The sequence below is a fragment of the Lagopus muta genome, chromosome 10 (assembly GCF_023343835.1).
Source record: "Lagopus muta isolate bLagMut1 chromosome 10, bLagMut1 primary, whole genome shotgun sequence".
In the NCBI taxonomy this organism is placed as follows: Eukaryota; Metazoa; Chordata; class Aves; order Galliformes; family Phasianidae; genus Lagopus; species Lagopus muta.
Window position 1 is genome coordinate 10,275,890 of NC_064442.1, and position 13,007 is coordinate 10,288,896.

Here is a 13,007-nt window from a genome sequence, read left to right on the forward strand (position 1 = left end):
TGTCTGTGTTCTCTGTGTTTAATAAGGGCATATTTATGCTGTCTTTTTTTGTTTGCTACCAGAAATGGAAAAAAAAAAAAACCCACCAACAATTGATAACTACATTTTTAGCAGCCAAAATGTGAATTTACATGAAATTTTCAAATATGTTGAGAATCCCAAAATAAACATCATCTCCTTAGAAACTAGATAAGGAAATAGGAAAAAGTATTGCACTGAAAGGTAGACAGCTCTGAAGCTATTGCTTATCAAAACAGGACAATGCAGTAACACAGGTTTATAATAGAAAGTGAAGAATAACTGTTCCAACTGTAGTTGCAGGTGAAATTTAGGTCTAAATGTAACATCTGACTTGGGTATTCTGCCTTTTTGCATGAAGTACAAAAAAGGGAGTCCCTGCAGGGCTTTCATACAGTGCTGAGGTATTTGCTCACAAGGAAGAGCATCATTTACAACACTCTTTATTACAGTACTGTTCAAGTAGAAGAAAAATCTTTATTTCTTGAACAGAGGTTTATTGTATCCTTGTAATGAGAATGTAATTCTATATTCTTCCAACACCAGTTCATGGCTGCAGTACAGGCCTCATTTTGATACCTGTGTGCTTTTTTGTTACCCCACACTGTAGAGCAGTTAGTGACGTAGCACATCTTCATGGAGAGATACAATTGGTTTTAATGTTGACACACAACAGATAAAACAAACAGATAAAACAAACGTTGCCATGTCAGTTGTGAGTGCTCAGTAAGACTAAGGAGAACAAGTAGAAGCCATGTGAAACCTCAATATGAAGGAAAAACGAAGATGAGCAGATTGATCTGAGGTTCCTTGAATGCACTCATGGATGCTACCAGATAGTTGTCTTTGATGCTGAATTAAATGTAAAAGCAATCAAAGTACATGAAAATCCATCTTCTATGTGAATTCAAACAGGACAAATGCCACCCGGCTTCTGAAACAGACTTTTGTTTCTGCTTATTATTTCTTTTTATTCACTGTTCTTACATGCAGTAAAATCAAAGCAACTACCTCTACATAATAAATCCACAGGACTAATCACTCCTTTGTATACCAGGCTTTCAGATTTTCTTAGCTGTATAAATTAAGTCACGAAACAGAGGTTCTTTGCTTACCTGCACATACCGCAACGGCTATGTAAGCAACTGTTGTTATCAGAATGGCCAGCATTGTTCCTTTGGGTATCGCACCCTGCGGATCCTTAAAATAAAGCAGTGATCCAAAAAACACTGAGTTCACATGCTGCACTCTGTATACTAGTGAGTCCTATCACACTGTGATATGGAGAAGGTAGATTTTTATCACTTAGAGCTGCCCATATCTCCTGTCCCTGTGCATGCATAGCCATGAAGCGGTTGTTGGTGCAGTGCTCCTACCTTCGGCATAGTGTTTCGACATTCAGCAGGAGTGGGACTAACTCTGCATTTCTGAGTGCTCTGAACTCCCCCTACACTGCAGTGAGCTTTATTTTAATGTCTTAATGGTGAAATGGTACATAGTTGCTGAACTAATCGAACTGCTTGATTCAGTGGGTCCAGATGATGTTCATTTTCAGGCCATGAGTCTATTCCATTCAACATGATGCCTTTTCCTCTGGCAGCAGGACGCAGTTGTACAGGCAGCCACTTTAGGACATGATTACAGCTCATGTTCCTATAACAGCTTGGCACTAAACCTTCTGCGCCTTCATAAAGATCAGGCTTTTGGTGTAAGCAATTGTTTAAGCAAGTATAATGCAGTTCTGCATTAATGCAGTTTATGAAGTTGCCTTGATACTTGTGTGGATGAGAAGACGAGACTGTTTTTGGTTCATCAGCATGATAGTTGCACATAAGTTACTTGGAGCAGAATACAGGACTTCTGTGATAAGCAGCTAGTAATTGTTAGTACTTACGCCTTGACAACAAACTGCTGCTTTTCACTGTTCTGACTTTGAATTTGGAAGATTTAATAAGGTGGGAATATCATGCTTATAAACTAGTTCCCGAGAATTTTGACTTCATTCGTCCAGCTGTGAGTGAGTCCAGTGATTTGCATTATAATTTAATGTGTGTTTGTTTATGCTAGAATGCACTTGGTGAATTGTCTTCTTAAGTTTCTTCAGTGAGATTTATTTTGGTTGCAGATGGTTTATTTTAAGTTTTCAGTGAGGTTTATTTTGGTTGCATACATTTTAAGCCGTAAGTTGTTGTGCTGTTATAACAACTATGCTCATTGAATGGAACAAAATATAATTTGGCGAGTTGTGTGAAATGGGGATGAATGACTTAATTGCATTTAAAAATTAACATAATTTTAATGAGGTAAGGATTTATTGAACTGAAAAATGACTTCGAAGTCATTTCAACTCTGTAAGACCTTTAGCCCTTTAAATCATGGTGGCTTTAATATGTACAGTCTTGGTGTGTGTGTCATGGGTCACTGTTTTTGCCAAGTCTTATGTTGCACTCTTAAACACCTTAACCTTAAATCTTAGGGTTTGAGCTTCTTACTGCCTTACAACTTTTAAATTATATTAGCAATGAAACATTTAATATGTTGCTAGCATTTTAATATCTGCTCCCAAGCCCTCTGCAGTCCCTAGGAAGACAGACTCTGTGAGTAGGCTTTGAACTAGCTCACCGCTTGAATGTGTAGTGTCTACAGAAGCCTCTGCATAGCTGTTTACAAGAAATCTGGTTTGACAGTTTTACATCTCAAATAATTCTTAGCTTGTCCTTTAGATTTCTGGAGAAGGTGGTTAATTTAATTAGACCTGTCTAATGCATCTAAATATGCTCAGTGGGGAATCTACAGCCTGGAGGATCTGGTCATAGACCTCTACCTACTGCCAGATTGGAACAACTGCAGGGAGCCAACAGGAGAGTTGGTTCCTTTGGTCTGTTCAAACTCTTTCAATCAGCTTATGAAAGAAGTGCTGCTACTTTGGGAGTTTACCATAGATAGAGAGCACCATATATGGCAAAATAATTATTTTTGTTTGTTAAAAAGATGGAGACTGTGAGGCTGATTCAGTCTCAGTGGGCAGAAGTACAATGATTTGCTTTGTTTTCTTTTTAATTAAAAATGGAATCTCATAAACATCATTATTAGTGGCCCCAATTCCACCTATTTCTCTCTGTGCTCGGCTTCAAAAGCAGTCTTCTGGAAACTAAGGAGGTGAGGCATGCAATCAGTGTAAGGGAGGGAAACAAATCTGATTGTCAGGGATGGTAGGATCCTGATGAACTTGTGACTGCTGTGCCAATACAGATTTAATAGATGTTTGGTCGAATCCTTAAGGTATCAAGGACAATGGGTCTGTATGATAAAACCATCTCTGGATATGCTGGAGGAAGCTAGGTTTGACTTGTGTCCTTTTGGTGACTTTTTAGTGTTTTGGTTTATTTGCTTGTTATTTTGTGGGGTTTTTTTTTTTTTTGTTTGTTTGTTTTTAATTTTATTTTATTTTATTTTATTTTAAACACTAGATTCCAAAACTTGAGTCATGGATACCCACCCTGGTACATTTCTAGTTTATTGTAATGCTATGAAGAATTGCACTGCTGTATATTTACTAGAGATGTTTTACAAAATGCTTTGCTGAGCTTTGAATTTGTTCATTTTTCTATTTGGCTGTAAACACTCTGCAATATACTCGCTGTGCACAGTCATGAAAACTAAAGAGCACTCAAAGTTATAATTAATATCTTGTCTCTGACTTACCAGTTTGTTTAAATACTGAAGTACCATCTTACACAACTGCTGTATTGCAAGAGGAGAGTGAGAGCTTGACAGAACAGCCACAGCAAGACATTTAGTTGCCCTTGGACCTCCTTTCCCTTTCTCCTCAGACTCCTTTCTTCTGTCACAGCTGCAAACTTGCATTTTTTCCTTTGAGCAGCCATAGTGACAAGGGATTGGGACATATTTGCTTTCAATAAACGCTCTGTTCATTCTGCTATGACCCTGAATAGAAAAAGCTGGTCTCCCGTGATTCTTGTGAGTACAAACACAAGCTTTACAGGTGTGTTTTTTTGGGATGATACAGATTTTGCAAAAATGCACCAGGAGATACACACAATTTCTCTGTGTAGTGTTCTGCAAATGGCCCATTAATGCTACATTACTGCAGCTTATGGAAATATGCTTTTAAATTATATAGAAACCCAAATCTGAATGCAATAATTTGTGTAAATACTCATAATCTATTAGGAAAGAAAATGTGAACTGGTAGTTTTAAATAACATAGCAGATATTTAAAAGAGAGTTTTGCTTCCAAAATCAGGCATGATTTAAAACTGAATACAGTGCTGATTCATAATTAGTTTTCTTGTTCTTTCTTCACCCAAAGCTAGTATTATGAAATTAATGAAATACGTACTTTCAGATCTCCTGAGATGTTGGCTCCTGCAAGAATGCCAGTTGCAGCTGGGAAAAAGATGGCAAACACTGAGAAAAATCCTTCTCCACTTCTGAAATCTGGTCCAAAGTTTTCTGCAAATATTGATGCTGCAAATACAGGTGAAAATGTAAGAAGCTGATGGGATTTGATTCCAAAGTTACTTAATGAGGGGGATGAATAATCTAGTCTTTCACGTCTGTACATTTGGGTTTGAATCTGTCTCATATCATAGCAAAACGAATTTGATTTCCTCAGTCTGATCCCCAGTAGGATGTGCTTGTCTGCATCTCAGAGCTACAGCTCCACATTGAAGTGACAGCAGTGTCACTACAGCACTTGCACTTAGCTCTGTGTAAAGGTTTGTGCTCTGCTGATATATATGTGACTCAAACTGCAGCTAACTTTGCTGTCAGCTTCAGCAGCAGAGAGACAGACTCAAAATTGAAGGTGAAATAAATTCCCTTGGTTTGCAAGCCTATTTAAACTTGGGCTAAAGATCCTGATCTTGTGACTTTCAGTAGAATCCTCAACTCAGCATGCAGCTGCAAAGAAAGAAGTTACTGTTCTGTGATAGACAAGCAATACTTGCCTTGGTAATTAAAAAAGCCTTTTGCCTTCTTTTCGTTGTTGGTAGGAATAACTGTCCCAATAAAGAAGTTTGCAATGGCAATAAGGAGAACAATTAGAAGAATAACTTGAGCCTGTTAACAGAAACAAAGATTTCCCCAATGATTTTAATTTACATTGACAATGGAGATGGCTAAATATAAGTGATTAAGTGATGTTTGTGTTCCCTATGACAGATTACAAATTGTTATAGACCTAGAAAACACCAGGAATCGAGACAGCTGAAGAAAACAAACTGCTATCAGCTAATTATAACAGCAGATAGTTTTTACTAACAGTGTTTATAAAGTAGTTATAATTTAATTTATTTTATATTTTTTCTTCAAAGGAAAAAAAGAAAATGAAAAAGTTAATGCATAAATATCATGTATGAGACATTTTTATATTGTTATATAAATTGTTTAGTTGCAGTGAATGGTCACTTGAAGTGTTATAATATGTAATTGGTTTTCTGATATCTTTTACAAGCAGTTCTAAGCTTTTGTCACAGCAGAATACGAAAAGGGAAGTCCTAATCTAGAACTGATTTCTACATTCTGAGGTATTTTCATTTGTATTTCCATTTTTAATTTTTTTAATGTAGGGTAAAGGAATAGCAGAAATCATCAGAGATTATGGAATGGACAGAAAATGGAGCTTTCCTGCTAGGCAGAGCTTCGGAGGGTACAGTGACAAAAACATTGTTTTAACTGCTACTTATTCTCTCAAGCTGCTTCAAAAAGAAGGACAAAAGGGGCGCTTACTCAAGGCTTTAAATGATGCCATGGCTTATGAAAATCAATATAAACAAGCAGTCTGTGGATCGTAAACTTCCTTTTTCCCTCTTAAATGAATGTTCAAGGAAGAACATAGAGTAGTATTGCTTTCATTGAATGTAATGATTAAGCTGCTTTGCTTTTAGAAAGGTTAGGCTTCCCACCTGTTGTACAGCATTCCTCATGTGTTAACCCTGCACAGTATTCTAATATATTCTTTGCTTGTATTTAGTTTTAAAGCTTTACCTTTGCTTCCCATTCCATGCCAGCAACAGAGATGCCAAGAAGACATATAACAGTTATGGTACCTATTATTCTGATATCATTGGACTCATCTACCATTATCGAATCACTCTCCTGAAAAGAGTAAGAAATACTGTTAAAACAAGCCTTTCTCAATCAAGCTGGTGGGGTTAGGTAACAAGGTGAAATAAAAGGAAATGAGTTGTCACAGTTTAAGTAGTTTCAGCACTTTGTGAGACAAACTGTTCATATTTCATGCTTCAGCTTGCACTTAGCTGGGGTTATTTTGCTATCTAGTTTGATGGATATCTATCTCCTTTCCTGACTTTTGAGGCTCTTGTTGAGAAATCATTGGCATATTCATAAGACAGAAATAATGGAGAAGCACTCTGTCACAGTTAGACAGACCAGCTTCTTTCCTGTTAAAGGCATTGCTTAAAGTACAGCAAAAGTATCACAATTTAAACAAATGCTAAAAAAAAAAAAAAAGCCCCAACTTAACAGTGTACATGAAACATCAGTATTTACCTTAAGAAGCTCTACGACCGTTTCAGCAAATCCAACTACATACATAGCAACTGCCACAGCGTTTGCAAAAGCAAAGATAAGTCCTATAGATCCGCCAAACTCTGGACCTAGACTTCTTGAGATAAGATAGTATGCGCCACCTGCAGGCAGAAATTATGCTCAGTATTTGCTTATTTTTCTCACATAATACCACAGGAATCTACTTTAAACCTAACAAACGTAATAAAGATTAATAGAAGACACTGAAAAATAAGGAATGTGCTTTGTACCGGCTCTGCCTTCAAACTGTTCTGAATGCCCTTCCACTGCAGTAATCCTTCAGGACATGCTAGTTTGCAAAACTAGATCTTCAAACAATTTTTCATGATACATAATATACGTAGGTTGCTCTGAAAGTAATGCCTCTTATTTATTTCCATTTATTTATTTCCATGGAGACTACAACAAATACAAAGAGTGCAATAACACTGTTTGATATAGCAAATTCTTAGCTACAGAACACTATTTTTGGATGTAGTCATCACCATTAGGTGTGCATTTTCACCAGTGATGAACAAGAGTGCATGCTGTGCTTATAAAAATTGCATCAGTGCAGGTGACCCACTGTTTCACAGGTGCTAGAATGACACCATTGCTGAAATCTACAACCCACCACTTCACTGTGCTCACTTCCAGTGTTTATAAATGCTCATTAAGCACTGACGAATTTCAATGGGTGAAATTTTTTCCATGTGGGCGAATTCACTTCCACACTTTTCCTTTGTATGCACTTCCATGTCAGGCACCATTTTGTCAGACTGCCCCTCTGCTGCCATCTGTTGCACAGCAGGCAACATGTAATGGACAGAAGGTTTATCCTCTACTGTCCTACCACCAACATCTGCCTCTGACACTGTGGGCCAATATATTAAAATACAATGCGTTACTTTTGGAGCAGCCCTCTACAGAGTAGAGGAAACTTCACCTCAGGATAAGTTCTACCTTACTTAGATCCATCCCAATTTAGCATGTATAATCTTATGCTGTGATACATTTTTAAAGCTCCCACAGAGGAATGCAATGAGTCATTAATCCTTTTTTGTGTGTCACCATAAATGGAGCATATTACTTTGCCGGTTAATTATTTCATCCCCTCTTACATAATATTTTTTTGCCAAGAAAAGTTTAAGACTATAAATGTTTTAAATTACTGTTGTTCCACTGAGAGAGATCATCCCAAATATATTTATTTATTCTTACTTTGCTTATAACATACTTAATTCCCACTTTTTTTCTAATTCAAATCTGTAGAATTCTGTATTTTTCCTGCAATGATTTTCACTTACCTCCTCTTACTACTCCATTGGTGCAAATGGCAGACATGGAGATACCTGTTAAAGTTGTTACTACTACGCTCAGAGCAATAACTATGATTCCAAGACCTGAAAGATTCGAAAAAGAAAGTATATTCAAGTGTATTCAAATACCTGTTCTGCTTAAATGATGTAGTAAGAACTTGCTGTTTTCCACAGAGGTTTAGCATGGACTGGTTATAACTTTAAGGCTCTGAAATGTACTGAAACCTTTTTTGATAAGATATCTGATGTGTGCTTTACTTTTCCAGTGAAAATATTTGCTCATCTTCTAAGGTGGTAGCTGAAACGCAAGGGGTATTATGAAGAATTATACTGGAAGGAATTAAACTGAAGATATCCACCGATCTGCATCAGACTTAAAAATAAGAGGAAGAGTGCGGTGCTTGTTTTGTCCAAGGATGTCCAACCTGAAAGGCTCTGAATAAGAAAGACCTGCTGAAAGGTAAGAATGAAAAAATTGCAAATCCAGATGCCACTCCTCACTCTGCATTTGGCAGGAACTTCTGAAATGTACTTCAGAGACTGAACTGAAATGTGGAATTTATGAAAAGTGACAACTCAAACATGCAGTTAATTGTGATTAGAGCTGTCTAGAATTGTTACCTCCCGGTCCTGTAGATCCATCGTTTGGTTTAGCATCCCTCTGGTTTGCATCATATGAAAAATAATACATAAAGATCTTTTGGAGCTTGAAAGCATTAGTAACCCTAAAGATTTTACCTCCACGGACAAACCCATTAGTTGCTATTGCAGAAGTTGACAGCCCAGTAATTGAGGTTACCATCGTGGCGAGGAGAATTATGATTACTCCAAGACCTGTCAGTAATAACAAGATAAAATAGTTTACTCATGTTCCATGATTCCTACAAATCATTCTCTATTTAAATGGAATTTTCAGGCCAGAATCAGAGCAATAAACAGAAAGTTGGTTTGTTGACCATTTGGAATTTGCAGAACGCTTCCAAGGAGCCCATGTGCCAGCAGTAAATTATTCCCATCAGTCTCCGAGCAATGATGATTTCTGATAGGAGTACCCTAGCCAGAAGCCCCTTTCTGATTTTATATTTTTCTTTAATAGCAGAGTGAAATGAGCAAGCAAGTATTCCTTGGTCTGAATGCTTCTATGTACCTTTAATATACATCCTGGCTCTTCAGGAGAAGAGATTAACCAGATTTCTTGTAAGAATGTTTCTGTCTTTCATCAGTTAGTTAAATATTGAATTGGAGACAGACTGACTGTATAGTTTCAGACAGGACAGGACAAGGAATCTATCAGGTAGAGAAACAAGGCCTGAGTATGATCCTTCAACATTCTTATTTGCTAGGCTGTCAAGTGCTGTGCTAACCTACTCTCTCTTCATCTCCTCCTTTCCCAGCAAAAAGCAATTTTACTGTAACACAAGATCAAGATTCAAAAGTGGAAATGTTGCTTCCCAGATTTCATTCACTTTAAGTAGCCTGTAATGGATAATCTTCAATAATTTAGCATCCTTTTTTAGCTGACATCAGAAAATTATATAATTAAATGGAAACAGATAAACATCTGAAGATCAATATTACTGACAAGTGAACTCAATTTCAGTAAGACTTTGAAATTTGAGTGTGTTTCCAACTGTGAAACCATGCTAAGTGTCTAGTTTGCTTTAGATTTCTAGAAACATCAGTTGGAAATGACTTCTGAAGGTGTAGAGTTCAGCCTCTCAGCCAGAGCTGAACTATCACCAACACTGGATTAACTCAGTGATAGATTCAGATTGTTGGATCCCCCAAACCTCCATAAAAATCCCCCAGCCTCTTTGGAGTTACATGTTGGAGTGCTGGACGACCCGCCCATGGAGAAAATATGTCCTTATGTCCTATCTGGACCTCCTGAACTACAATTATGGCCTCTGCTTTTGCTATGCTTTCTGGAAATATGGAGAAAAGTTTGGCTCTTTATTTGAAGAGTATTTTCTTCTTTCAAGTCTGATGAAGAAATAAGATACTTTCAAATTTATAGCTTATATTCCCATTTCTAGCTACGAGACGAGAAAAGCATTGAAATAATTATCATTTGGAGAAAAATTTTGAATCAGTTCTTAGTTTTATCTGAACTTACTGACACTTATGGAGTAGCTCTCTTTCTGTAAAGTACAGAGGTCTTCAGTGTGGAACTGAAGATAATATATTGCCTATAGCAGTATTTATTGACCAAGGCTCCTGCAAATTGGAACTTGGATCCTTCAACTGATTTCAACTAGAACTACAAATATATTGATTCATCTGCTGTATTTCTACGTCCCGGTCTCTAGATCAGGTTACTAACTTCTATTCATACTGTATGGTTATAGACATCCAGCCTATAAGTGAATGTTTTTCACTGCTTAAGTTACAGACTTGTTATCACAATCCTTTGAAAACAATGTAACACAGGGATACACATGTTTTCTTAGCACAACATAGAATATATGAAGTGATTTGAGACTCTAATAAATCACTTTTACCCTACTGATTTCTGAACCATTTTATAACAAGTCATACACTTATTTTGTACGTAGTCCACATTAAAAAAAAAATAATAATCCCAGTGGGCATTTCTTTTGGTCAGCTACAACCACATGTTGCATAGAAGGATCTTGTTGAACTGTATACATTTTGTGTGCAAAAAGCGGCTGAATATGACGATTAATCAGCTGTTACATCCTAAATGGAACATCAGAGACATTATTCTTAAAGTTGTGCCAAAATCCAAGTGCACATTCATCCTGAGGACTATTTTTCTGGAATTTCCTATTAGATTTCACAGGCCATATTGTAAATGTATATGTTAATTAGGGGCACATATTTTGCTAATCTGATGAGTAATATCTGCTTGGGAAGACTTAATATTAATTAAAAAAAAAAAGATTTTTTACATTTAAGAAGAAAAATGCATAAAATAATTCAAGTGACACAACCAAAACATTATTGTAATGTAATCTAGTGTAACACAGTTGTAATATTTGGGGCCACATTTTCAGTTAACATAAACTTGGTGTCTCGGTGTCTTTGGTTAACCATTCTATGTTTAGGTACAAATACAGATGGAGAGTACCCAGACATCATGAAAATACAGGACTGGTTGTGGACCTTGATTCTTATCAGAATCAGCCTGTGCCTTTTGTCCTGCTTGATGATAAACCCAGGCCCTGGTTTTTCCTTCTTAGAGCTTTTTCCCCAAGACAGCCTATTAGGATATGGAAATAATGGGTTTTTCTCTCTTTGGCCTGGTAACTACGGGAATATAAATGGTGCCTAGATGGTAGGTTGAACATTTAATTTTCATGTTAGTAGTACTACTGTGTGAAATCCCCAGGTCATCACGATGTTGAGCTTCTATCACTGTTCTCTTTAAGTTTTGGCTACAGATTTAAACTCATTGTTTACAAGACATTCTGAAAACATACTGAGAGATTATCCAAATAGAATTTGATGTTTCATTTTCAGAAGTAGTAGAAGTAACATCCTTAAATAAGACATGCAATTTTAAAAAAGCAGGGCAATAAAGCATAGGAATAGAGGATCTGCTTATCTGTGAATTAAAATGGTAAAATTAAACATGAAAGCAGAAATGCTACTGATGTTGGTGCAAATTAATGCTAAAATCTGATTAAAATTTAGATTGAAACCTAGGTGTATGGCTGCTAAGTAAGTTGTTCTAAAATGAATTACTCTTGCCTATGGCTATTCTCACACCTCAAAACAAAGTAATACTTCTTGATGATCTCAATAAGTTACTAAACTGCCCTTAAAAACTAATTTTGCATGAAACCCCAGAGCAAAGTCTTGGCAATATTAAGATGCAGAGTTTTCATGGCAAGGCATATACTTATGAGTGCCCTGGGCTGCGTGCTCTCATTTGCTATGCATCATAAAGTCAGCAAGCACCCCTTTGTCAGGCACAGTGCTGGAGCCATGCATGGAGCACTGCAAAAGTAGGTAAAGTTCTTCCGCTTAGTTCTGGAACTTTTATTGTGTTGGCTTTTTTTCCTTCTTGTGCCTAGAGGTTTGTGGCTGGATTTTATTTTTTTTTTCCCCTTAATGAGTATTTCACTTGTATCTGTTTTTTTAAAGCTCAGTCTTCCTCAAACAAAACTTATGTAAAGTTAACGTGTTTTGCTGGAAGTTCCACCTCAGTTGGGCAAAATTCTGGAGATGTTTCTGTTCAGTGTTTCATTTCAGCCAATAACAAATCAATCAGTGATGGTCTTACTCTGTCTGAATTTGAGCACTGAGTTTTGTCCAAGATGTGGTGAGTTGAGACCCAGAGGCCAGACTTTGGACTCCAGCTCATGTCTACTCAGTATTTCCATTCTGTGAGAATACAAACTGAAATACTTGCCACTGGCCCTTTGGATTGGTGCTTTTTATGATGTCTAGATGTTAATCAAAAATTAGGGCCCCATTTTAATTTTAAGCATGTAACACAGTGACACTGCTGTCATGGTTCAGTGTGTGTTTCCTCTCAACAGCAGCTATCAAAAGGAAGTTGTGCCACACAGCAGTTAATGATACCTTCCTGGGCTGCTTCTAGTTGTGGGAGGTTCTTGCTGTGTTTTGAGCTCTTTTGCATTGATTGCTCAACATATTGAATGGAGCCCCTGAGGCCCAGTCTCCCAGGGGTGCAAAGTGGGAATTGGGTTAATTAAAATACAGTAGAGAAGCGAAGGTACAGCAGGCTATGAGGTGTACTTTGTTAACAAAAGAGGTAACAAAGTTTTAATAAGTGTAGTATCTAGTGCTCTGCTGTAGTTAAAAATAAAATCCTGATGAGATGAGACCTCCTTCCAATTCTGTTTTCATCTTTGCAGACAAGTGTGAAGAAGTGTTGTTTTTAATATGCAGATGACAAGGTTTGGGATTCACAGATAAGCAGAGTGTGAACTCTTACAGGTTAATTCTGTACACACGTATTAGAAATTGGCTTGAGTCCCAAAGTTTACATCTGTTACAGGATCTAAATACAAATTTCACCAAAGCTCAGAAATATTCAAATGTGATGATCATATGCATAGTTAACAGATCTATGCCTCTAAGCAGTATTTTGGCTGGTAGTCTGGAAAATTCCAATAGTTTGGA

The 13,007-nt window shown here is 36.9% G+C and overlaps 1 protein-coding gene across 4 annotated transcripts in view; it reads right to left on the bottom strand.

Moving 5' to 3' along the window:
* SLC12A1 (solute carrier family 12 member 1) overlaps positions 1-13,007 on the bottom strand; it is a 48,183-nt gene that overhangs the window by 25,810 nt on the left and 9,366 nt on the right. For 2 of the 4 annotated variants that reach the window (XM_048956659.1, XM_048956661.1), the window contains exons 5-11: positions 8,631-8,726; positions 7,881-7,976; positions 6,556-6,695; positions 6,031-6,141; positions 4,992-5,103; positions 4,382-4,509; positions 1,134-1,218 (exon numbers count right to left, since the gene is read on the bottom strand). In XM_048956659.1, the coding sequence (XP_048812616.1) occupies positions 1,134-1,218; positions 4,382-4,509; positions 4,992-5,103; positions 6,031-6,141; positions 6,556-6,695; positions 7,881-7,976; positions 8,631-8,726 (768 nt within the window). The remainder of the gene's footprint in view (positions 1-1,133; positions 1,219-4,381; positions 4,510-4,991; positions 5,104-6,030; positions 6,142-6,555; positions 6,696-7,880; positions 7,977-8,630; positions 8,727-13,007) is intronic. The other 2 variants (XM_048956662.1, XM_048956663.1) reach the window with 2 other exon arrangements.